At 40.6% G+C, this 23,781-nt stretch overlaps 1 protein-coding gene across 2 annotated transcripts in view; it reads left to right on the top strand.

Annotated features, from left to right (window-relative positions):
• grik2 (glutamate receptor, ionotropic, kainate 2) overlaps positions 1 to 23,781 on the top strand; it is a 214,978-nt gene that overhangs the window by 37,976 nt on the left and 153,221 nt on the right. For both annotated transcript variants that reach the window (XM_040164475.2, XM_040164473.2), the window contains exon 3: positions 23,353 to 23,520. In XM_040164475.2, the coding sequence (XP_040020409.2) occupies positions 23,353 to 23,520 (168 nt within the window). The remainder of the gene's footprint in view (positions 1 to 23,352; positions 23,521 to 23,781) is intronic.

Genomic DNA, 23,781 nt, shown 5'->3' with positions numbered 1-23,781 from the left:
CGAGCACTTCGATCTCCGATGTCGAGAGCACCGAGACAGCGGATAATGAGATGGGAGTGAGAATATGTTGTGCCCGCAGAACAGAAAGTCTGCACCAATCATATTGCAGGACAACCTAACATATATATCAACTGCTCCCTACTCTTTTTTTTTTTGCAGCTGGAAAGTCAAATGAAAGTTTAGTGGGATCTAAAGTGTAAATTTATATTTTCGACCCTTCATTTAGATTTGACGATGGCTAATATATAATCTTTCTCTAGGCAATATTTGCAAAAATAAAAGTCACAATTTAGATATCTCAGGTTAGTAGTCAGACTACAGATAGATAGCAGAGGCTGTGCTGCATATCACCAATAATTCTGCATTCGGTTGGTCCCTCATAGGAAATTGTTTGCACACAGAAAGGAATTCTTGCAATGACTGAAATTGTATAAAAATCAGACCAATAGTTACAGTTTTTTGGGCGTTATTTGTAATTTGTTTGTCCTTTATAGAGTTATAATAGATTTCATGAACGTATACCTCCACGAGGCCCCGGCATGTTTGGTGTCTTTTTACACATTTCTTAAATAAATCATGGCCAGGTGTGGTGAGTTTTTGTGTGTCAGCTTAGAGCTGATTTACTGAGCATTCAACAACCCCCTGCTGATGAAAATCACTTAGAGGAGCATTCTTTCTTGGATACAGTATTAAGTATTGACGATGATTCTATTTCTCACTCAGTGTTCAGCCCACCACCTCACTAGAGCCTCTTTGTTTTCTCCCCCTTCCCTCTTGTATTCCGTCAAAAAGGAAAAGCACATGCCGGTTCCACTGCCGAAGAGCCTTTTGAAGTTAACAAGAACAAAGAGCAGCAGTCTCATCTGCCTTGTGTCACACACTTCTCTTGGATTATTTTTACCTCCTCTATTTTTAATCTTTCCTCTGTCCTACATCTTAGACAACTCTCCTGTGTGGTCTTTGTCCCTGAAAGGCTGTCTGCAGTTTGTGATCAGGACAAAGACCATAGCGCTGGTTGAACTAAAGACCGTGTTTCTCATTCTGTCACATGTTTGATGGAAGACCTGCAAAAGGTGGTTTGATACAGCGTTAGATTTGTGACCAGTGACTGCATAGGTTTTATTATTTATCATTATTAATTTGATATTGGGATGGTTTTAATAAATATCAGTGGAGTAACTCTTAAATCCTGCCTCCCTCTATCTGTTAGATGTGTAAGGTTTGTGTTGACCTTTGGTTTCACTATACTCAGCAAAACAAACCTTTTGGACAACATACTGATCTGTTTGATTCTCCTAAAGCATTACCAGTAGAGAGACAAAATATCTGTCCTTCAAGTTAAACGGATTGTCTGTCAAGGTATATACTTTCTCTGAGTGTGACAGATGTCAACTAGCTTCCTTTGTGTCGGTGAACATTATATAGCGCAAACCTGAATGCTCTGCTAAATAACCTGTAATGTAGCACCAGAGGAAAGCTTATTTCATTTCATTAATTTCAAAAACGTTATCGTCTGGCATCAAAAAGTGTTTTTTGGCAGTTCATTATTACACACCAGTATTTGCATTCGTTCAAAACTTCAGTATAAAGTTGATTAAAACCTTTTTTTTTTCAACTCATTTTGGCATTTTGTTAATTTCTTTAAAAACAATTATTGTAGAACCTTTCCAGCAACTCCCGCAGACGTCTGCTTTCAACACATAGCTGTGGTTTACTATTAGCTTGTTTATTTAGATTTCTAAAATGATTGGGTAAAATTTATTTTAATAATATATGTTATAATGTCTGCAGATGAAACCATTATCTATTGTTTTTCAGCGGAATCTTTGTGACTGAGACTTGAGAGTTGTGAATTGAGTAATAACATGTTGGCAAGAACAACATGATATTCTTCTTAAGGAAGAAGACGACTGATGATGTGTATGAGATTGTTACTGTAAATAATAAGGTGATTGAACTTGTCTTAACTAAAATCTGTCCATCATTATTTTCATTCCACAAAATAGTTGCTCTGACTCTTACATCATACATATCAGGATGTGTGTATGGTCTTCAGTCCAATACAGCATGATTGGTGTACTTGGTTTGGATAAGGCTTCATATAGGACATAACAGCCACTGAAATGTGTTGTGGCTTGCTGCTGGCTGGCTGGCAGGCTATTGCCTGGCTGGCAGGCTACTGGCTGCCAGGCTGCTGGCTGGCTGGCAGGCTACTGACTGGCTGGGTGGCTGGCTGCTGGCCAGCTGCTGGCTACTGGCTGGCTGGCTGCTGACTGGCTGGTTGGTTGGCTACTGGCTGTTGGCTGGCTGCCTTTGCATGGCCTCCATTCAGCTGGGTTCCCTGTCCCCATGCTCCATATCTCTCAATGGTTTAACCCCCCTCATAACCCACACCAGGTAATTCCACAGAGCGCCGGCAGTGTCGGCTTGGCTGGCTCTGATAACCCATCCCGTGGATAGTCATGCAATATTCTCCCCACTCTCAGTCTTTTGAGGCGTCCACATCTGACGAGAAAGTGCAAAATATTCCCACCACATTCCCACCTCCAGCAATGTAACGTTTACACCTATTCACAGCTTTCCTTTTTGGAAAAGGAATATGCGTCTAACAAAAATGTTAATATGGCTTTGAAGAAATAGACTGCTGCATACGCTTGTGCACCAATGACTGTGAGGAGGTTGCAGTGTGTTGGGTCGGGGGTATAATGGAAGCAGTAGTGGTGTTAGTGTGGATGGATATGGGTTGGACCCCTGCCGGTGTTGTTGTTAGTAGCTAATGTGGGGCGCAGATCTGATCTCACAGTTGCACCGCACTGTGTGGGAGGATCGTCATGTTGTTGAAACAGCTTCCCTGGGGCTTCTTTCATTAGAAGGTTCAATGACAACCTGCCATCAGCAAGTGTAGCTACATATTTGTTTGTACATTATTGATGCGTTTCATCTATAAATTAAGTGGATATGGCAATGGAAAGAATAGACAGAGGTTGACCAAAGTGACACACTTGTTCTCTCTGAAATGTGAGGGAGTACTTACCTAATTGCTGAACTTTGTGACAATGGCAATGTGTGGTTGGATTTGGTCAATTTAAGCCATTGTTGTTTAATTACAATAGTGAGGCATGAAAATCCCTCACCTTTTGGCGAAATTCGCCGTTTTGAAACCAAAATAGGTGATCTACGTGAATCGTGTAGATTTGATGAGGTTTTTTTTTGGGGGGGGGGGGTATTTATATTCAGTGAACTGCGAACAGGTGCGCGTGTCAGAAGGGAGCGCGAGATTCAGTGAATTGCGAACAGGGTGAGTGATGGTTTTAATATTTTCTGGTATATCCAAGTTAAGTTACCCAGGAGCTTTGTTGACATAGACTTAGCTAACGTTAGCTACAGCTTGATGAATGGAGTCATTTAACACAGCAGGAGAGAACGCGACGTTGGCCAGCTAGCTAAAGCTCCGGTGGGAAATGATTAGCTAACGCTACCGTTTTTGAGGAGGTAGATTTTGAGGTGAGGGGACTGACGAGGCAAGGTAAAGTTGTACACCGTTCTATCAATAAGCAGACCTGCCAACCTGATACGCATTTTGACTTCAAAGTACGCTGAACGAATCATTGCCCCCAGTTGAAAACCCCTGCCCTAGAGGGGTAATATCCTTCTCACCTTTTTCACCCTTGACCCGTTTTCATGCCTGAATAGTTTTACTGCTACGTCACGCTGTGAAGTTAGATGTGATAATTCATTGTCAATACAAATGTTAAATTACATAACATTGTTATGTTATGTAATTAGGTCATGTTGTTATGTTACATTGTTGTACTATACATTTCTGTATTCATAATAAAGGTGGCAACCAAGACAAAATCTGTCAAATATGTTCTGTTATCTTTATCTGGTAACTTACTACTATAGCAGTCTTTGTTGTAATGTCTTTCAGAAGAAGATTTTCCCGCCATGAGTGTGATTCTAGGGTTGACATCAAATACACATTTTATTACAAATACACAGTACATTTCCACAGTGCTGCTATGAGAGTTAGGTGACCTTGTTGGTGAATTGGCACTATAATATGACATTAAATACTCCCTAAACCACCACTGTCAGAATTATCTGCCCACTGAAATAAACAAGTGCAAAAAGCCAAACATGAGGAACACACCATGAAGCAACTTCCACACACAAACACATTCTCCCCAGTTGCGTGGCAGCTGGCTCAGGATCTCAGCTAACTGCAGCCAGAGGCACAAGTTCCCCCAAACAGGGAACAATTACCTTCAAATGCATGGTAATTTTTTTAATAAATAAGCTACATCATGCATAAAAGGGAAAACCATTACCTGCTTTTGAAAGCATTCATGGATATTAATAAAATGTTTCTGTCACCACTTATGTCCCATCCTCTTTGGATATTCCCTTGCCCTTGTTTTCCTCACGCAGTTTCAACATTGAAACTTGCACAATGTTACTTGCTCTACCAAATTGGGAACGAAAATATAAAGTTGCTTTGGGTAAAAGCGTCAGCTAAATTACCTGTAATGTAAACTTTTATTTAAAATACAAAATACATGTATTTTTTACCAGTATTTTCTTTTTATTTTATTTTAATACATTTATTTGATGGGGTATTTTGTAGTTAAGCAATAATGTACAAAAGGCTGTACTTTATCGTCCAACAATGTAACAGTTTTTGTTTGGCCTGACACGCAGCGAACCCTCGTTACATCATTGAAGATAAAATACTGCCTCAAGTACCTTACTGCTTTTATAATATTGCCAGCGACCAAACCAAACTTGTTGTGTATCGCATTTCAGTAGCCTACAGAAAAATAGTCCCTGTACGTGCATGTAAACAGCATTGGGTCCCCCCAAACCGCAGTGATGCGGGTCAATGTGAACAGCAACTATACATTATCGCTGAATAATGCACCGGCTGTGACTTACTCTCAACCAATCAGAACTCTGGATTTCATCTACCTGTATTATAATTGCTATCAAAACAAATTTCGATGGATTTTTGCCCATCTCTGCCCCATGGCTTGGAGTGCTTTTATACATTTGATTTGCTTTTACATGCAAGCCAGACTCTGTATTTGTGAGAGCTTTTTATGTTTTAAAAGGAGCCTGCAGGGAACAATGCTTTGTAGGACAGCTTTTACTTCCCCCTATCTGTGATTGTCAGGGTTAGTTAAAGGCAGAGGGTGCAATGTTCTTGTGGCTTTAAGGACAGTGTGATCTGGCAGTGAAGAGATGAAAAGATAGAAGTAACTTATCCCCCCCTCCTCCCCCCAACTAGAGGGATATTCCCTTCAAGGGCCTCATCATCATCCCTCAAATGAGACCATTATCACTACAATTCTGCCCCAGGCGCTATGACTATTTTACTCTTTCTTTCTTATGCACATACACACATATTCACACCATATCATCGATGCTGCCCTGAACTTTCCCTTCTTTTTGGGAGATTTTTTCGAGATGTGACGGGAGGATGAAAGATTTAAGGTGACAGTGCAGAGAGACGTCGGGTGGTGGAAATAGGGAACAGGGAGTGCAAGGGTGGAGGTGTCAGAGATGGAGGAGGCGGTGGTGTAGCGCGCGTGACTTAGAAGACTCCTAATTCCTCCAGGGAAAGCTGAGATTTGGTTTGCTTGTCATAACAGATGCCGCAGTCTGCCCAGAGGGAAAGCTGTTCTCCACCTGCCGTTCTTCACTTTGAAATGTCTCTCAATGTATTAGTCGGCCATAATAGATCCCATGGCTCATACCTGAAGACATGCCTGCCTTTTATCTCCCAGCATACACACACACACACACACTGCAACCACCCACCAACCCCCAAAGGAAGAATGGGTGTAAAAAAATAGGAAAAGAGATGACAGAGAGAATGAGAGAGGGCAGTGATCATGTCGGTATCGGTGAATAATGCCATGGCCGCGGGACTCAAAAGCGGGACACCTGTAGATGATTCTATTAAGTGCAGCCACAGAGGAGCTGTTTACCACTGCCTGATGCAGTGAAGCTTGCTGTGAAGCTGTTCACTCAGGGTACACTAAATTAAATGAGAATTGAATTAGGTTTATCATTGTGTGATAAAAATCAGTGCGGAGAGACTTTCTTTCTTTGATTGTTGAAATGTATTCTGTATAACTGGAGGTATTGTCTCTTGTTTCAGAGAACCTGGGTTACACATCTTCTCCATTGTGTCTAAACATTTTCGAGATCTGGCCAGAGATTGTTTATTAACCAGATTGTGATTCTTCAAGAAGCAGGTCCTTCAATGTTGTATAGCCACGTGCATTTTATGATCATGATTTAAAGTAGGGCAACATTTCTACATACAGAGTGCTTTTGGAAAATGTCCACTGACAACAAATTGCATTTCATTTACTGCAATAACATCTTTTTGCCATTAAATCATGATTAGTGTTTTTGTGGTTCCTTTTTTTTCAACTCAACGACTTGTTAATAGGGTTGTCACGATATCAAACATTTATTGCGATATGTGATATTATTGCAATTTCCAGGCCATTTTATGCCACTGATAACATAATGACAATATAATAGCATAGTAATACAAGTACGCTCTTTCAAAGAACAAAGAATGTTTTATTCGTCAGAACAGTTAGACATTAAAACCAGAATGTGAAAAAACATATCCTAAATAAATAATAAGTGAGAGGGACACGGAGCAGGGCGAAGCATTGGGTTTGAGAAAATGTATCCAGCGGAAAAGCGCGCTGCGGAAAAGCGCGCCGTGGCAGCCGGGGAGGTTTAACTCGGGAGCTTCAACCACCGGCAGTTCTGGTTAGTCGGGTTAGTTCTGGTGCGCCTAAATTTCGTGTCAATAACAAAATAACAACCCGGAGCTCCAGTTCTGCACCACACCGGCCGCAACTTTATTTTTTTTAATTTTTCACAACACTCCCAGATGAACACCACCTCAACTTCCTCTCCTTCCATCTCCCCCTTCACAACAAAAAGCCCCCACACCGGAAAACCTGTGCAACAATAGCTTACATGACGTTATTGGCTCTCTTCTCTCATTCGGCTTAAAGCCAAAATGTTCCCAAAATGAAGACATTGTGCCTTCAAAATCAAGTCCATTGGGACTTGTTCATCTTACTGGTTTTGGCTGTAGATGTTACAAAAAAAGAATCCTTTATAACATGGTGGGTTCGCTGCTTCTCTTCACCGGCCCGTGTCCGCTCTGTATCCGTGCGTGCTGCCAAAGCCCCGCCCCCGCTTTCGTCAAGGAGAAAAGACAGACGCAGCGCGATCAACTTCATTCATATATGTAAAATGAATATTGCAGCGCCAAAAATGATTGCACTCGATTTCAGATAGTGTGCAATAAGTCAATTTATCGCATATTGCGTCAGGCCTACTTGTTAAGAGAAATATTGCAGTCGTTGGGTTGTGTAAAACAATGTAACGAAGGCACCACTTTGTGTCCCTAACCGTAAGCAAAGTGTAACTGAGCAGACCCTCTGAAGAGCACAATGGAACATGACTCTTCTTGGTTGACTAAAACATTGACAACATAGACATTAACCAACGCTTCATTTCCGCTGCATGGTTGAGCTGAACTCAACTCCTTTTCAGTACCAGCTTCTTTCCCAGGCAGGTCGTTCCCTCTTGGTGTAGACTGGGTTGTCAGAGGGTGCATGAAACTACCATGACATCATCTTCAAGGGGAAACTGGTCAAAACGTTGCATCGTCCACCAAACAGAGGACATTTCTGCACTTTCTATGTTGTGCACCTTAGCGCAGAGTGTAGTTTTTGGAGTTTGCTATATTTAACATCTGGGTCCAGAAAAAAGGCTGTTCACCATTGTCACAACCTTGCTCTTAGGCTATGACAAATACAGCAAAGACAGTTGATGATAGAGAAGTGTTAATTTTGACTAAACAAAGAAATAGTTTTGCCCTTATGCAGTGTAACTACGGTGGCCCTGAAGTGCAAAACACAACGGAAAATAGGAAAACACAACGAAATTAACTTCTTACGGAAAGGGTAGGGCCTTATAGCAGGAAGCAGAGGACGGACCCTTCTGATTGGACAGACGGACTGTCTGTCTTTTAACCCTCTTAATCCGAAGCCTTTCGCCGGCGACGGAAAGTGACATGGAGGATTCAAATTACCCTGACTCCTTAACTATTTGCACAATCGGATTTTGAAAGCTGAGAAATGCCGCTTTCTAGATATTCTGTCAATCCATATATATGTGGCGGGACTGAGAGCCTGTGATGAGGGGTGGAAGTGAGCGCATCAGGAGAGCCTCAGCAGAAAGTCACGTAGAGATGGCGATGTCTTCAAAGTGTCCTACTAGTGTTTCGCCATTTTTTTACCGCTGTTTTGTTGTTCAATTATATTTAGGTGTTAATAAAAGTAAATAAAAGGGGGGGGGGTACTCCGGTAGCTACGGCCAGTGGACGCCGCGGACGCTACGGTGGGGAGGGGGGCAGGGTACCGCGGACGCTAGGGCCAGTAGACACCGCGGACGCTATGGCCGACACGGCTCGGGGACCGAAGTCCGATTCCTTGGTGTGAGGAATTGGATGTGTGGCGGGAGTGCGTGACACTTGAGAGCCCTGTATCATTTCCTGTTAAAAGACAGACAGTCCGTCTGTCCAATCAGAAGGGTCCGTCCTCTGCCATAAGCCCCTACCCTTTCCGTAAGGAGTTAATTTCATTGTGTTTTCCTATTTGCCGTTGTGCTTTCATATTTGCGTTGTGCTTTCATATTTGCGTTGTGCGTTCCTATTTGCTGTTGTGTTTTGCACTTCAGGGCCACCGTAGTAACAGTCAGTAGCATTTGTAGTGTCAACGGGAATGTGTTGGTAAAGAAGTGTAGGTGTTGACAGCAAAACCAAAGCATGCCAAAACCAACATAACACACAGTCTGTGACCACTCAGCAAACACTGGAGAGAAAACCCGCCTTTGAGCAATGTGGGAGCAGGCTGTTGATGCCCTCCCTTTCCCCCCGGACCAGGTGCTCCGCATCAAGTGATCTGCTCTTTAGGGACAAAGGCCTACTTGCAGTGATTAGAGAAGGTCATGGGTGGCCGTCACACTATTTTGACGGTAGCTTGGCATTTCAAAGTGATGGGTTTGTGCAAAAGGTTCCGGGGGCAAAGATTTTCTTTAAGCAAACTTCACCCTTGGTGCAACCTCAACCAAAGTACCAAGAACCGGGTCTTATTTACAACTATTTGATAGAAATCACAAAATAGTGAGTCAAGCTGCCGCACCAGACGAAAGAAAATGATCCAAAAGCTAATGTTTTTTACGTTGCCTGATAAATTTACTTGGCATTTAGTAGTATACAAATATTTGATAGGAGATATAAAGCTGCAAATCAGCAAGAAATGTTGAGTAACAACGATGCTGTTATTTGTGCGGCAAAACCTTGTGAAAAAAAGGGAGGAGGCTTGAGACACACCTTTGACCAAACAATACTGTATGTGTAAGTCTTCCACACTGTGAGCTTCCATATGTGTATTAAAATCAATACATTAATACACATGTTATTATAGGACTTTGATCAAGGCTATGTAGGATGCAGTGAAGGATGGGTTAACTCTCATACCAGCTCGGTTCCGAGCAAGAAATCAAATGGAACAAGTTCATCATACATCCATCATCCGTCCATCAGCCGTTAGTTGTGTTTACCAGATTTCCCGAGACCCTTTTGGGATCCGGGACAAGCAATCAGCCACCACTCCACCTTTGAAAGAGAATTGCAAAATTTAATGATACCGACCAAACGGTGACCTTGAAGCTGCAGAGGGATTTCATTACAGGGGAAGTTGAGACAATGGATCAAGGCATCTGTGAAGCACTGCTCGCTAAATGGGAAGTACACTGAAACATGATGATTGCATTGTGTTGGCAGTGTGAAAGAGAAAAACACACACTATGTTCACATAGCAGACGCAAATCAATGTCAGAAGAATGTCCAATACACTGATAAGATACCCAGTTCAATAAACACAACAGTCTTGCCAATTAGTTCTTGTGAAAGATTTCCTTTCCCTTTTCTTTTTGTTGCAATTAATTATCTGTTCAGCTCGCATTAGACTCTAACCCTAATCAATTCCGTAGCTCTTCATGTCATGGTTCTATACGTAAAGCAAAAATGATTGCACAATTTGTTTACCATGATCCATCCAAGAGAATACTCAATGCACCACTTTTTGGAAACCCTGGATTTTGTATTCAATTCCATAATTTGGGAGATGGAGTATCATATATATTACCTTGTGTAGGTAAAGCTTTTATACAATAAGCAGTTGGTTGGAGGATGGTGTTATTCCATCTTGTTTTCATGTATTATCTTGCGGTCTATTGGACCAGCAATTTGGTCAAGACTGAAATATATCAGCTTCTATTTGAAGAATTGTCATTGTTTTACAGACGGTGTCATGCCCACAGGATACAACTGGTCTCACTGGCAGCTTAAAGTTTACTGGTTAACAGTGCGAAACATCCAGGCGTGCTACGTCATACAATTTGGCAAAATGATTCCCTCAGGAAGAATTCAAGGATTAGGAGTTCATTTATTAGCAAAATATAACACAACAAATGTTATGAAACAAAATGCAATGTATTCACTGCAGACAAAACGAAGATGATATTCAATTCAATTCAATGTCTTACATTAGGAATAATTTAACAAAGAGAAGTGTATGAAAAGCATTGTACTGTTGTAGCAACATGTACTGGTTATTAGCCAAATATACTTATATACTGCTCTCATATGCCAAGCATCGGTACACTACATTTTCTTTAAGTACAAACATGTCTCTGCTGTAAGCTTTACATGTAAAATTGCCAGTACATTTACATATTAAATCACGTGCCTTAACGGGCTGAAAGGTTCTGGCTAAACATCTCATTTTTGGATGCGAAGATACTCACAAATACGCTCTCATTCAATATCTTTGCAATGTGACCCTGAGAGCAGCTCTTGATGAATGAAGCAGCTGTGTGGAGATTTGTTTAAAAAGCCAGGCGTCCCATCTTCTGTGTTATCAGTGCACCACGCCGGGTTCTCCCACCTTCTGAATCGTTTTTGTCTTGACATTATATTTCAGTGCACCCTTTGACAGCGCTGTTTTCTCCCTCAGAAAATCTAATTTCTGTATATTTGATTTGCTCCATTTTTTTTTTATCATTATCTGTATAACGTGTTGTGTTCCTCTCCACCAATTTCTAACCCTCCCCAATATCAGGAATAAAATGAAAAGCCTTGCTGCATCTTCATATGAAAGTGCCCAGGTTCAATTTCCATTCTTTCCCTTCTAAATATTTCTAATAATAAATAGCTCTTGGCCACAATTCTCTGGGAAATAAATTCCAAACATGATGATTAATGAGTGTAGAATAATTCCCTGGATGGTACTTTCTTTTTAGTGATGCACAGGCAGCTGACATCTCCCACATTTAGCCTCCATGTAGGACATTTTGCTCGATCTCAGCCATTTGGTGAGATATTCAGAGATATCTCGAGGATCATGCTTGGGCCCTGCTTACTGTATATATTGTTCATGAGATGAGGCTACCGAGGGAGATGGGCCAGAAGAGGAGGCGTTTGATATATCAGCCCATACAGTATATATTCCAACCCTCACCTATGGTTATGAACCTTGAGCAGAGACCAAAGGAATAAGCGCTAAAGCACTCTTTCTCTCTCTCTTTCTATCTCTTGTAATGTCACTGAGCATGCAGGTCATGCGGGGCAGAGAGGAATAGAATATGAAGTAAGAATAGTTTTCACACTATATAATCCTCATGGAGATTTTCTTCAACATTGTATTTCTGATTAGGGTTAGGTGAAGACTGTTTGTCCAGATAATGAACCCTGGCTATACTGATGATAGAATATCTGGCTCTTAGGACAGCGATAGTTGAACTGACTGGATAGACGCTTTAGCAGTGTTGAGGCTAATTTGGGGAGGACTGTGCTCAACAGCTTTGTTGGCCATGGAAAAGAAATATTGGCAGCCTATTGGAGTATTGGCAGCCTCAGTTTTAAATATGTTGGTCAAGCCATTGACAATGGAGGAAAATGTGAGTTAAAAAAAAGCAGACAGACAAGAAGATGGATATGCAGGGGGGGAAGAGGGGTTATGTAAGATCAAAGATCCCTTGACTCGATTCAGGGTAGTAAAGATCCAATATTGATCCCGGGATGGCTGGGAGGCTTTATAGACCGCTCTGCATTGGAACCAAGAAGAACCGTATACCTTAATTAATCTGAATCGTGGACAAAGAAGGAAGGTTGTATTTGTGAACCTGGTCGATAGTGGCGGATGTTTCCACCTCCTCAAAATCAATGAGCCTGCCGAAACTCCTTCATATCTCATCAGAGCCCCGGCTGATCTCATAAACGGACTGGGATTACATCACAATAGAGGGGTCATGGGTGATAGTCGGTGTGCAGCAGGAGAAAATCGCCTCAGGAGGAATGTGACCCCGGCCCCTGATCTCCCTCATTTACCTCCCATGTACTCAAGATAAAATCATAGCAATCGCCAGAGCACATAAAATCAATATGCCTAGGCTTAGTTCAAAACCAAACTACTCATTAGAAAGAGGGGGCAAACACGCTGTTCAGACTATTGGTCCAGCCAGCGCGCGTTAAGCTGCAGAGATTGTTATCATTGTTAAGCATATATCCACAGGGGGAGATATAGACAGGAGAGAAATAATATGATTTACTCCCTGTCCCTAGTGTACTGTATCTCCTAGTAGACGGATAGTGGGAGACGCTCCTGCAGCAACTATATGTCCACTTCACAGTCATGGGGATTTAGCCGAATGTTGTTTGAATTATAAAGCTGTGCCCCCAGACTGTCCTCTTAACATTAGGCTGCAATAGCCTTCAACGTTTGAGGAATAACCATTCAAAAGTGCAAAATCATTATTAATTTACAGTATGTCTGGATCTCTATGGGGATGAGGTTAATCTAATGTTACACAGTCATTCAAATAACATTAACAATAATGTATTGATCGCGCTTCATGTATTTACATAACATTTCACCAATTTCCAGTACTCCTTTGGGGAAATTAATCACAACAATGTATGTAACATTTACCTCGTTTGGGAGCTGATATGATTCACAGGTTTATAGAAGCTGAGGGGATGAGTTTCTCTTTATTACGTGACCAAAACTCAACAGTAGATCTTTATAGTGGATTGGAGTATGCTGTGCTCTCTGCCTTCCGATAATCTGCTCCCTCCTATTGTGGTTTGCTCGTTGACATTTCCAGATATGAGCAGTTCACAAAGACTGTGACTGAAGAAAGAAGCTGACATTTTGTGTCTCTGCAAGTGCTTGACAATGGCTGAGAAGCAGTGACATTTGTGAAAGGGCCGCGAGGAGCACTCCTAACACTTTCTATTATCAGATATAGGAAAATTACACATTACACACTTATATCTGTTGCTGTAATCTTTGCTCACAGGATGTCAGATAAAATGTGGCAGGGAAGGAAGAAGAATGACGTACAGCAAGAAGGTACAGACAGCTGAATAAAGGACAAATTATAAATAATAATAAATAAAAGAAAAAAAAAAAAACTTGGTTGCAATTCTCTAATGGCTCGCTGTGTGAAAGCATCTTCTGTCTTTTCCTTCTAAAAACCCCTCAACTGATGCAGACAGCTCCCTGAAGTATAGAAAGCATTCTGCCGTTGATCTTGTATGAAAAAGGTACACACTGTTCTGCACAAACAGAACATTGAATGATAAGAAACGGGAAACGTGCAATGGGAAACGGGAAACAAATTCACAAATGCATATACAGGATTTGCACGGGTTCACAGAGATAGAACACATACTCGATAATGATTGTTTGAGTACCTAATGTTTTATAATTGTGATTTAACAAGATTGATAATCTAAGTGTTTGTTGTCCTTCTGGTCTAATGTATTTCTGGTTGTTGAGCAGGGTGTCAATCACAACAGTTTTACATAGATATGCTTTTCATTGGTTATTTTGGGAAATGCAGACTCCCAATTAGAATTAGAAATATGTCCCACCCCAACTATTTTTAGTTTAGTTCAGCGACCAAAGTAACAACTGGTAAATCTGTTAAAGACGCTGTTAAAGACGCATTGTGTGCGTTGTAAGACTGCATCCCTGAATACGTTCTGCTTCTTGATATTGAATTCTCCCTGACGAGGGAGATAGCGAACCACCACTGAACCAAAGAATTGAGGAGTTGGACTGAAATGTTTCTGTTGCTGAGGAGAGGACAGCTTCTTCTCCAGTTCTCATCACCCGAGTGAGGACAAAGAGGGCAACAGAGCTCAAACTTACTCTTTTGATTCCACTGAACTGAATTGACTGACTTTTTAACGAACCATGCAAGAAAACAAGGAAGACTTGAACTTAAAGGAAATTGATCTTAGATCACTTGGCCATCACACATTCAAGATTTACCTGAGAGCTGTTTTGACACACATTTACAAAAATACTAATTTACAAATGTATATGAGATGCTTGAAAAATGTTGACTACTGGTTGGACTGCTTTGCAATGATTTGTTATTTTTAGTTTAACTCGTTATGACTCAAGAGTATCCAGCTGAGAACCAGTATAGTAGATTTTGATCCACAAGACATAAGCAATTGATAATGTAGGAAACCGCAAATGAAACAAAATGTTCAAAAGAAAGACGAATGGCTTTCGTGATGTGTACACAAGGATAGATAACGTGGAGGTTGAGCAGGTAGTTTTTGTATAGTTATTAGATATACAATTCTGATCTGATAAATGTACCAAAGCGACTGAGAAAAGGTATTTTTACCACAAAAGGTGCCAGAGGTAGTCTTCTGAAGAATGCTAAAAAAGAAGTTGAGAGAAAAGATTAAACCGTGCTTACGGTTTCACCTTCAACGACCGGGAAGTGGCCATGAATATTGATTGAAGGTTTTAGAGTTAGAAGAATTGACTGAGTCCAATGTTGGAAAATTGCGGGGGAGGGTCTTTCAGTCACGGTTTAACCATCCGTGAGGCACTTTGGAGATTGGAGTATACTGGCTTCTAAAAGGCATGCAAGCTCCAAATTCTGGAAGGACATAACCGAACAATCCTAAAAGAATTCACTATGGTTGAAATTAGCTAATTCTTGTAATTCTATTTTTAGACTTGACTTATTCTGAATTGTTGCCATCCCACTTAGAGTGACCCGAGATCCAAAAGTGGCAGGTTGCTTTTTCAGAAAGGCAGGTTCCTGTTTCATAATGGCATGTAGCATGGACCCGCGTCCTCATCCATATGCGAATCCCATGTAAATGAGTAACACTTTGTTTGCCACTGAAGACTTGGGCTATGTTGGAAAATCTAGCAGTATTAGTTGTATTCAAAACAGACGTTTTCATAAGAGCAAGAGGGAAAATGCACTGCTATGAATCATATTCATGTTGGTGAAAAATGGTGAAGCAAAAGTTACATACACTTTCAGATGTAGCATCACCAGACTTGACTGATAAAAGAGGTGAAGAAGGTGTAAAATGATACCAAGTACTCTGTTTGAAACCTATTGCCTTTTACTAAGTGCAACGTACCTAGTTGGCTGAGCTTTTAGCTACAAGTTGTCTTATTCTGTCTAATGAGTACCATTTCCCCTTACCCTTGCTTTTCTGCGTTCTATTCAATTTGCACTCATTCGTTGCCCATAGCATGTTTTTTTTTCCTTTATTGCATCCATCTAGCCTCTTCCTGCCCTCCAATGGTCCCTCTCTCCTCCATACTTGTCTACTGCAGCAGAGGCTCAGCTGTGATAAAGATGGAACATGCTCTCGGATCTCGTCATGCTACGCTTCCAGTTCTGCAGCACTGATATTCTGACACTGATCACCATCAAACTGTCAACAACAGACAGGGAGTGAGTGCTGAGGGTGGGGGGAGGTAACATCGGGAGCTAACGCATTTTTCCTCATAAATAATTTTCACTCAACAGAAAAGATGAGCTGAAGTAGAGCTTATTGTTCATTTCTCTTCTTTCTTTCTTTTGAGGGAGAGAAAATTGAGATAGATGATGTCTGGTGTGTGCCGGGGCTTGCCAGTGAGACGTGGGAAAGGCCAGCCAATAGCCTTGTAGTGCCCCCAGTTAAGTCACAGCCCAGTGAGGTGGGATTAGATGGGGCCTTTATTGACTTCATGGACAAGGATCAGGCTGACATGTTGCTCATGAACACGTTGAAGTGGTTCAGACGAGTACAGAAGTTGTCTTTGTCAAACAGAATCTCTGCTGTCTCTTGGAATTCAGAAGCCGATTTGGTTGCAATTGTGCCATCTAAGGATTCATCAGGAACGTCAGTAGTAAAGCTGTGGCCAGGTTGGGGAATTGTCATAGGCACATTATCTGAGCAAAGTCCACCATTGCTGATGTAATATAATCTATTTTAATGTGGACCTCTGATATTTGCATCAACGTAAATGTCTTTGGACTCTGCTGAGCCTCAATGTCTGTCAGTGTTTTAGTGCAACATTGTCTTTAATCGCTGAAGGAGGAGGAGTAGGAGTGTAACAGGCCACATACCAAACAATTGACTGGTTACTCCATTTATCAAATAGACTACGCAGTCCCCTTTGGCTTCTCCCAGTTACTAATTAATTGATCAATTAATACATTTTAAGGTTCACTTTAATTTTACAAACTATAGGCTTTGTTATAAACAAAAGAAGTAATTTGTAAATATATTGTCCCCAAATTTAATCACAGTTAGTGTGTCTGACTTTGTTTCACAGAAACATATCTTGGCAACTTCTTTCCATATTGAGCTTACTAAGAATATTCAAGCTCACTTAGATAATGAAATAATTTCATTATTTTTGTGAAACGGACAGATTATCTTGACTTTTTAGTCAAAGTAGCGCTGTTTATAATATTTCATTCACCACGTTTGTAATAACCTGACTTCTTATCTGGGGCAGCCAGCAGGTTGGATTTGTCACTTATCAAATAAAACATCTCAACATGTTCCAGACCAATGCATTCATGGTAACCAGACACTACGTCCTGGGCTCTCTAGAATGCTGAGCAGCTTGACATTTGCCGTTACAACAACGTGTCATTTCAGCAATAAGATCGATTCCCATGAAATGTGGTTCAGACATTCACGCTTCTTTGGGATGAATGAATTGTAACAACTTTGCAATCCCCTGACTTACTAAGGTTTATGATGGAAGGCAGACAGAACTTCTAAAGACACGTCCATTGTCTCAAGCCCGGGCGGCAACCTCTGGGTCTTGGAAGTAAAACCATTGTATAAGTGTCTTAAAGCTGCATTCTTGCAAACGTCCATAAGAAGGCAACCTATGTGGTTGTGTAGAAGTCTTTGAGAAGAATACTCCACTTCTCTATTTATTTATTCCCTCAGTATTGTATACATGAGTTTATGGTCTCAATCTCTTTTAATGTCTTTCAAGGCAAATTGTGATCATTTAGATTTCAAGCAGACTATAAAGCAAGCAATGCTTTTGGGAGGAGTGCCCTTTTGATTGACAGGTCTTAAACCATGTCCTGCATTTGCCTCTAAGTACACATCATTGTCTTAACACAGCTTGATTGCAAGGGAATACTTCAACAGAGCACAGTATGTCAAAGTCTGTCTGACCAAAGGCAACAAGTTTTGGGCCAAATATTACCTATTACCAAATAGTCTTGTTGTACACTTCCTACCACTGAAAGCGCATGAACTCTACACGTCACTTCATTCACCCATTCACACACTAATGACAGTGATAGTATGCACTGCCTAGCAGAACTGTCAAATCATTCATACAACATTCCCTCAGGAACAGCCTGCAGGAGGTTAAGCATCTTGACACGTTGACACCAGCGGAATCTCTGATAGAAGGACGACACTGCTCTACCACTGAGCCATATTTGTCTATAGAACCATGTCCTCCGTCTTTAACCCATCTTGATTTTCTTACCCGTAGTTGTCAGCGTTCGGCTCCTCCTCAGCCTGATTGTGACTTTTCTCTATGGTTGTAAAGATTAGACTGACTTTGATGCTACTACCAGTGTCAAAATGAATTTCCAACTGCTTCCAGGACATATGTCCAGACAGACGGGAAGCGGACTTAACGGATTCATCTCAAAAAGTGCCACTCAGAAATCAATGCAATGTGGCTCTGGGCACCTGTCGGTTACTGTGCTCACTGCATACCAGGGTAATATTGTATTCTAAGGACCCTTTTTGGTGCTAAACTAATTGCAAATTGAATAGCCACAAGTGCCTTGCAAATATGCACTTTTTGTTGGAACTTTTTTTATCTTATCCTGAAATATTTTCGTCTCAATTGACCTGTTTTCATGGCAGAATGGAGAAAGGTTTTCACATCACATGAAGGTTCAAATGATGGTTTGACAACACATCAATGACAGCTTTACATGGAGCCAGCTTTTTCAATGAGAAAGAACACAGCTGTACCACCGATGTGTCGCAGTAATTTAAGACGTAGGCACTGACGGCTGATTTATATCATATGCTGAACATGTATGTCTGAGACGGCACAAGAATGTCCGCAGGTAGCAATTTTTTTTGTTGCTGCCGTTATCGAGAGATGGCAACTTAGCTATTTTGTTATCTTCAGAAGGCAAACTTTGTTAACTGGAAATAACAAGACAATAATAAAGGGTTATATTTTTATTATTAATGACCTTTATCAGACCTCAGACTATAAAATAGTCTACAAAAAATATAAATACAACATAAAAAGAACAAATATACAGTATATATATATATATAGTCCATGCAAGCCTTAAGGTTTGACTGCATCTGGTTTTCAAAATAAGCTTTTTACATGCTTTTAAATGAATGGAAACACGATTCTATTCCGGTTTGTCCCTATGTAGGCAGAGATGTCGTCAGTCTGTTATTTCTTGAATTTCTGTTGCAGGAAAACCAAAAATACATTTCTCACACAATTTATTGGTATTGGTATTGTGATGATAATAATATTTTTTAATTACTTAACTTAAGAACCCCGTCAATGGAAAAAAAGGTGAAGCGTAGTGCCGACCTTCCGGTTCTACCTCAGGTAAACACCGATGTCTGCACAGCTATTGCTGAAAATCAATACAAAAATGACCCGTTACTTGCTGATGTTTTACTTCCAAAATATATAAGAATGTTTATCTGCAAAGTAGCTGAATGCCTCAGATAAATATTAATCAAAATGATTGTAAAATAAAACAGGTTGCAACAAAGAGAAAAACACAAATCTCTGTAGAGTTGAAAAGATTCATGAGAAACTGTAACGTGTTAGATTAATGAGCAAAATTGTGTTGAATTCATTGTTACAAGAGCAGTAAGTGTTTTGAACATACATTGATTATTGTGTATTGAATTGTATAGTTAATAGGAAACAAAAGGTGTCCTTCATTCAGTGAGCGAGCTTCTGTTTTTCTCCATCTGGCATGCTGCCTAACATCACAGTCCCTGAGATACCCGGCCCTGAGTGGCTCATTGCTTAAGTACTCCCTTTGATCAATCATGCGGCCACGGTTTTGAGCATAAATGTTTCATTTTCAGCGAGTTGTCTATCGGTTGGATTGTTACTTTTCAACAAATCCTTGGGCAAAGTAAGGAAGGTGCCGACGGCTCCCAATGCTGTGGTCACTATGTGTCCACTGTCATTTCATCAGATTGATGAAGTGCTGATGGATTTCTCTCTTGACTGATCACGGCTCTGTGGCTCCTGGTACGGCAGCATGAAGGACTGTTACCGGAGGCGGTTTATTCACCCACAAATACTCAAAGGACTGCACTGAGTGCTCAGCTTCAGCGCCTTTTTACGGTGACAATATAAAACAAGTTTTTGGATGAACTTATCCACACACTGAGTTATGATTTGGTCCTCAAATATTGCTTGATTTTAATTTTAACTAGTGTCACAAATTAGAGATGCAGATACCCGTTTTATTTACAAAGTACAATATACAATATACCTTAAACGCCAGCTCGCCTTAAGTGAATTATTATTATCATTGTTAAGCTTTGGGTTTCGGAACAGACTTTAAAGCCCTATTTGGGCTATAATTTTTAAATGAATCCGAGTCCTAACATAAGACTTAACTCTTATTAAATTGAGAACAATGATTTGAAGGTTTTCTCTCCATGAAGACAAGAGAGAAACTTTCTCATTAGATTCCACAAGTATTCATATTCAAACCTAACTACTTGGACAGCCATCTCTCTAACAGCCATTCACCTCTGCAGGGATTCATCTGCATTTTTACAGGCCAGATTCCTTTCAATTAAACCGCTAAGATTCTCTGCCGGAATACAGTCTTTCTTGTGTGTGAACGGACCCATTCCAGACGCTCAGCTATCCAATTATAGTACATTCCGCTTAACTGATGCTTATTAATTCCTTCAAACTCATTATAGCAAGCAAAATAGGCATCTCCCATGAGATGATTACTAATGAAAGCAGAAACCTTTCGTCAGTGCTGCTGCAGTCAGAGATCTTTCTGTTTAGATGTTTGCTTTAACATCTGCATGCTTGAGCTTTAAGTTCATGTCCTTCTCCGAAAATTATTTCCTCAAAGAAAAAAAAAGACAATTCTAAAGAATACATTGGTGCAAATCACTGTAAGGAAGCATTGTTCAGATCAGCCTCTGTAATCGCTTGTGGCAACACTTGTGCAAAAGTGTGTATGGATTATGTGTAGACATCAAGAGGATTCTACACTGTTGTAGTTGGAGTAAATAAAGCTCCCCCTGACTGACACGGAGTAAGCAGGGCCAGGCCATAGGGCGAAACCTAACAAAACACTTCAATCTCTCGCTGTTGTTCTCCACAGCTCCCCGAGGGTTTGATTGATTGATTCGCTGGCCAATCAGAGTACATTGATCTGAAAAACCACCCCCACTCTCAACTCCCCAGGCCTCCTCTCGGTCCATTCATCTGCTGGCTGTCAAAAGTATTCACTGGAGGGCTGTAGCTGTGGCGAGCCTCCCTCTTAAGAAAACCTCTGTGGCTCTCCGAAGAAAGCTCTTTACAGTGCCTCAGATTGTAATTCAGGCCACCCTTGATTCAGTATCATGAAGCTCATTCAGATATCGAATCCTGGTATCAAAAGTTTGCTTAGTTCTATTCATTATCTTAAGCCTAAACCCATCAACGTTTTCCAGCTTCGTCCTCAGGTCAGAAGAGATATAAAATGCAGGGGACTCGAGACGGTCGTACATGCCCTGAAAACCATTGAAAGAAAAGGGTCTAGGACGCACCCTAATCAGATGACCCTTCCCTATTCAAACTCCCCCCTCGAGCCTCACTCCATTTCTCATATTTAAGTCCCGACCAAAAGCTCAAGACTACAGGTGAAGGTCTGAATGTCAATGTGGTAAATCAAGAGCTATGCCCACTGACTCCACACACACTGGTCCAGTGGAATGTCCCATTCACTATTGGCTTTGCAACAACATCTTAATTTGTCAACAAGACCAGAAGAAATACTTAAACTCGCCTGGAGCAGTGACTCATTCACAACATGTAAGCCCCAATTCATTGTTTTCAAGGGTTAGACTCGATCTTAAAGACCCTTTATCCTAAGATGACATACAAGGAGAGTAGTGTCAAAAAAAGTAGGTACATATAACTTAACCTAAAAGTAGTTCTGGTGATTTCTGGAAAATGGACTTCCCATGTGGCTTTAACAAACCAAATATGGTCCGATAATCATTTCTAAACTTAATCATGTACGCCAATGATGAACTGGAAGTAACGCAATGGAAGCACGTTAATTCCTAATTTTTTAATTGCATTTCCTCTTCATGTTAGTCAACAAAACAGTTAGCTTGTTTTAGCAGCCCTGCTTAACCGTAAACTAAAGAGAATAACTAATTTGTGCAGTGGGACGAGGTGGTTACTTTTAGTTATTATTTTTTTAATATTGTTTTTATAGTGTCCCCTGTTTTGTGAATCTGTGGCCTTTTGTTTGATAAATAATAAAGTGCTGTTGGTTAGTTTTTTACTCTAGTCCTCCTACTGGTTTGACCCAACAGCCACAACTGATTAAACATTTGTCAATTACTCACCCATTCCATTGTGTGCACTTCTCGTCATCTTAATAGGATCCCCCTGTGCTGTTCTCCTTAAGGTTTCTTCCTTTTTCTCCATGTTTGGGGAGGGTTTTTCCGTGTCCGTGAGAGGGTTCTGTAGCAGAGGGTGTCGGATAGGTGCAGATTGTAAATCCCTCTTTGTCAAATTTGATATTATGGGCTATATATTGACACGTTCATTCCCATTCACATCACTAAAATGTTTTGAATTTCCTTCTGCTCTGACTCGGTAATGAAGACTCTTAGGTGTGTGAGAGCAATCCCCTTTTGTGACAATTTCTGAGTTACAAAACTAACTCCCATTAACCCATAGCTGTCATGTGCAGATTTTTTTTTGCCTTTAGATGTTGAAGCCTCTGTAAAGCCAAACGGATGTATTTCGTCTATTATGGTAAATTAGACCTCTGTTCAGGTTGACACTTTGATAAGAAGTTCTTAGTTAACCAATCCTCATCTGCCAATACGTTAGTAATTTCATCCGTCAAACATGTTTAAGGTGCTAGAACAGAAGACGTTGATAAATTAGTGTATACGCCTGCATAGGGTAGATTAGACGTATTTTGCGGTAGTATAAAGGGGTCCAATGAGCCACATGAGTGGAAAAAACTCAGTGTGGGGTCAAAGGCTTTACTAAGCAGCTATTGAGACTAATTCGAGGGTTTTGAACTACATTCCAATATTGAGACTCGAGTAAACCAAGGTTGGCAATGTGAAGTAAAAAACACAAGATCGCTAGAAAAGATGTTGAAATTGTAAAAACTCATTGTCTCAAATTTGAGTGCTCATAAGAGGCATTTTATGAAAGTATGTTTCATCTTCCTCTGGAAACACTTAAGTTAAGAAAGAAAATGACATTGACAGACTGGAATGTAGGTAGTTACAAAATATAAAAAAGAATGTTTCACTTTACTATCTACTATATAAGATTAAGTATTGGCCTATTGGGTTAGTGTGTGATAATTCAATTCAATTAATTTTATTTTGTATGGCGCAAAATCGCAAATTACAAATTTGCCTCAGAGGGCTTTACAGTCTGTACACATACAGCAACGTTCACTTGTCCTTGTGTGACTGATCCTGAAGGAGACTGGTATGCAGTTGACAGTCTTTTTCTCTTTTGTTTTTAATAATGTGGAAAACTAATATAGAGCTTTTTAATGATTTCCAATGTAGTTCAACAATGTAACGCTAAAGCACATTTTCATATCATAATAAGTCAACCAAAATGAATCACTAACCAGTTGTTTCTTTTTCATTGACAGGAGGGATATTTGAGTCCATTGAAAGCGGTCCATCGGGTGCTGAGGAATTAGCCTTTAAATTTGCTTTAAACACAATCAACAGGAACAGAACCCTACTGCCAAACACCACGCTCACCTACGACATCCAAAGGATAAACATCTATGACAGCTTTGAAGCCTCAAGGAAAGGTATTTTTGTGTATGAAGTCAGAACATCTGCCTCCAGTCTTGGCATAATCTTGTCTGCTGCGTGTGATTGTGTATGTATAGAGCGAGTGAATGTGTGTGTGCACGTACGTTGTGCATAGCTGCTTTGCATTGTAAATGTATTCCCCGTTTGAGGCCTGTGAACTGAGGTGGCTTAGATTGTGACAATTATAATCAGGCCAGGGAGAAATGGCTGAGCACTTCAAATGTAAACAGAGAAAATTGATTGGTTCCAGGTAATGA

Source organism: Gasterosteus aculeatus, chromosome 20, assembly GCF_964276395.1.
Source record: "Gasterosteus aculeatus chromosome 20, fGasAcu3.hap1.1, whole genome shotgun sequence".
In the NCBI taxonomy this organism is placed as follows: domain Eukaryota; kingdom Metazoa; phylum Chordata; class Actinopteri; order Perciformes; family Gasterosteidae; genus Gasterosteus; species Gasterosteus aculeatus.
The sequence above is the reverse complement of the archived record's forward strand: the minus strand, read 5'-3'. Positions and strand labels throughout refer to the sequence as shown.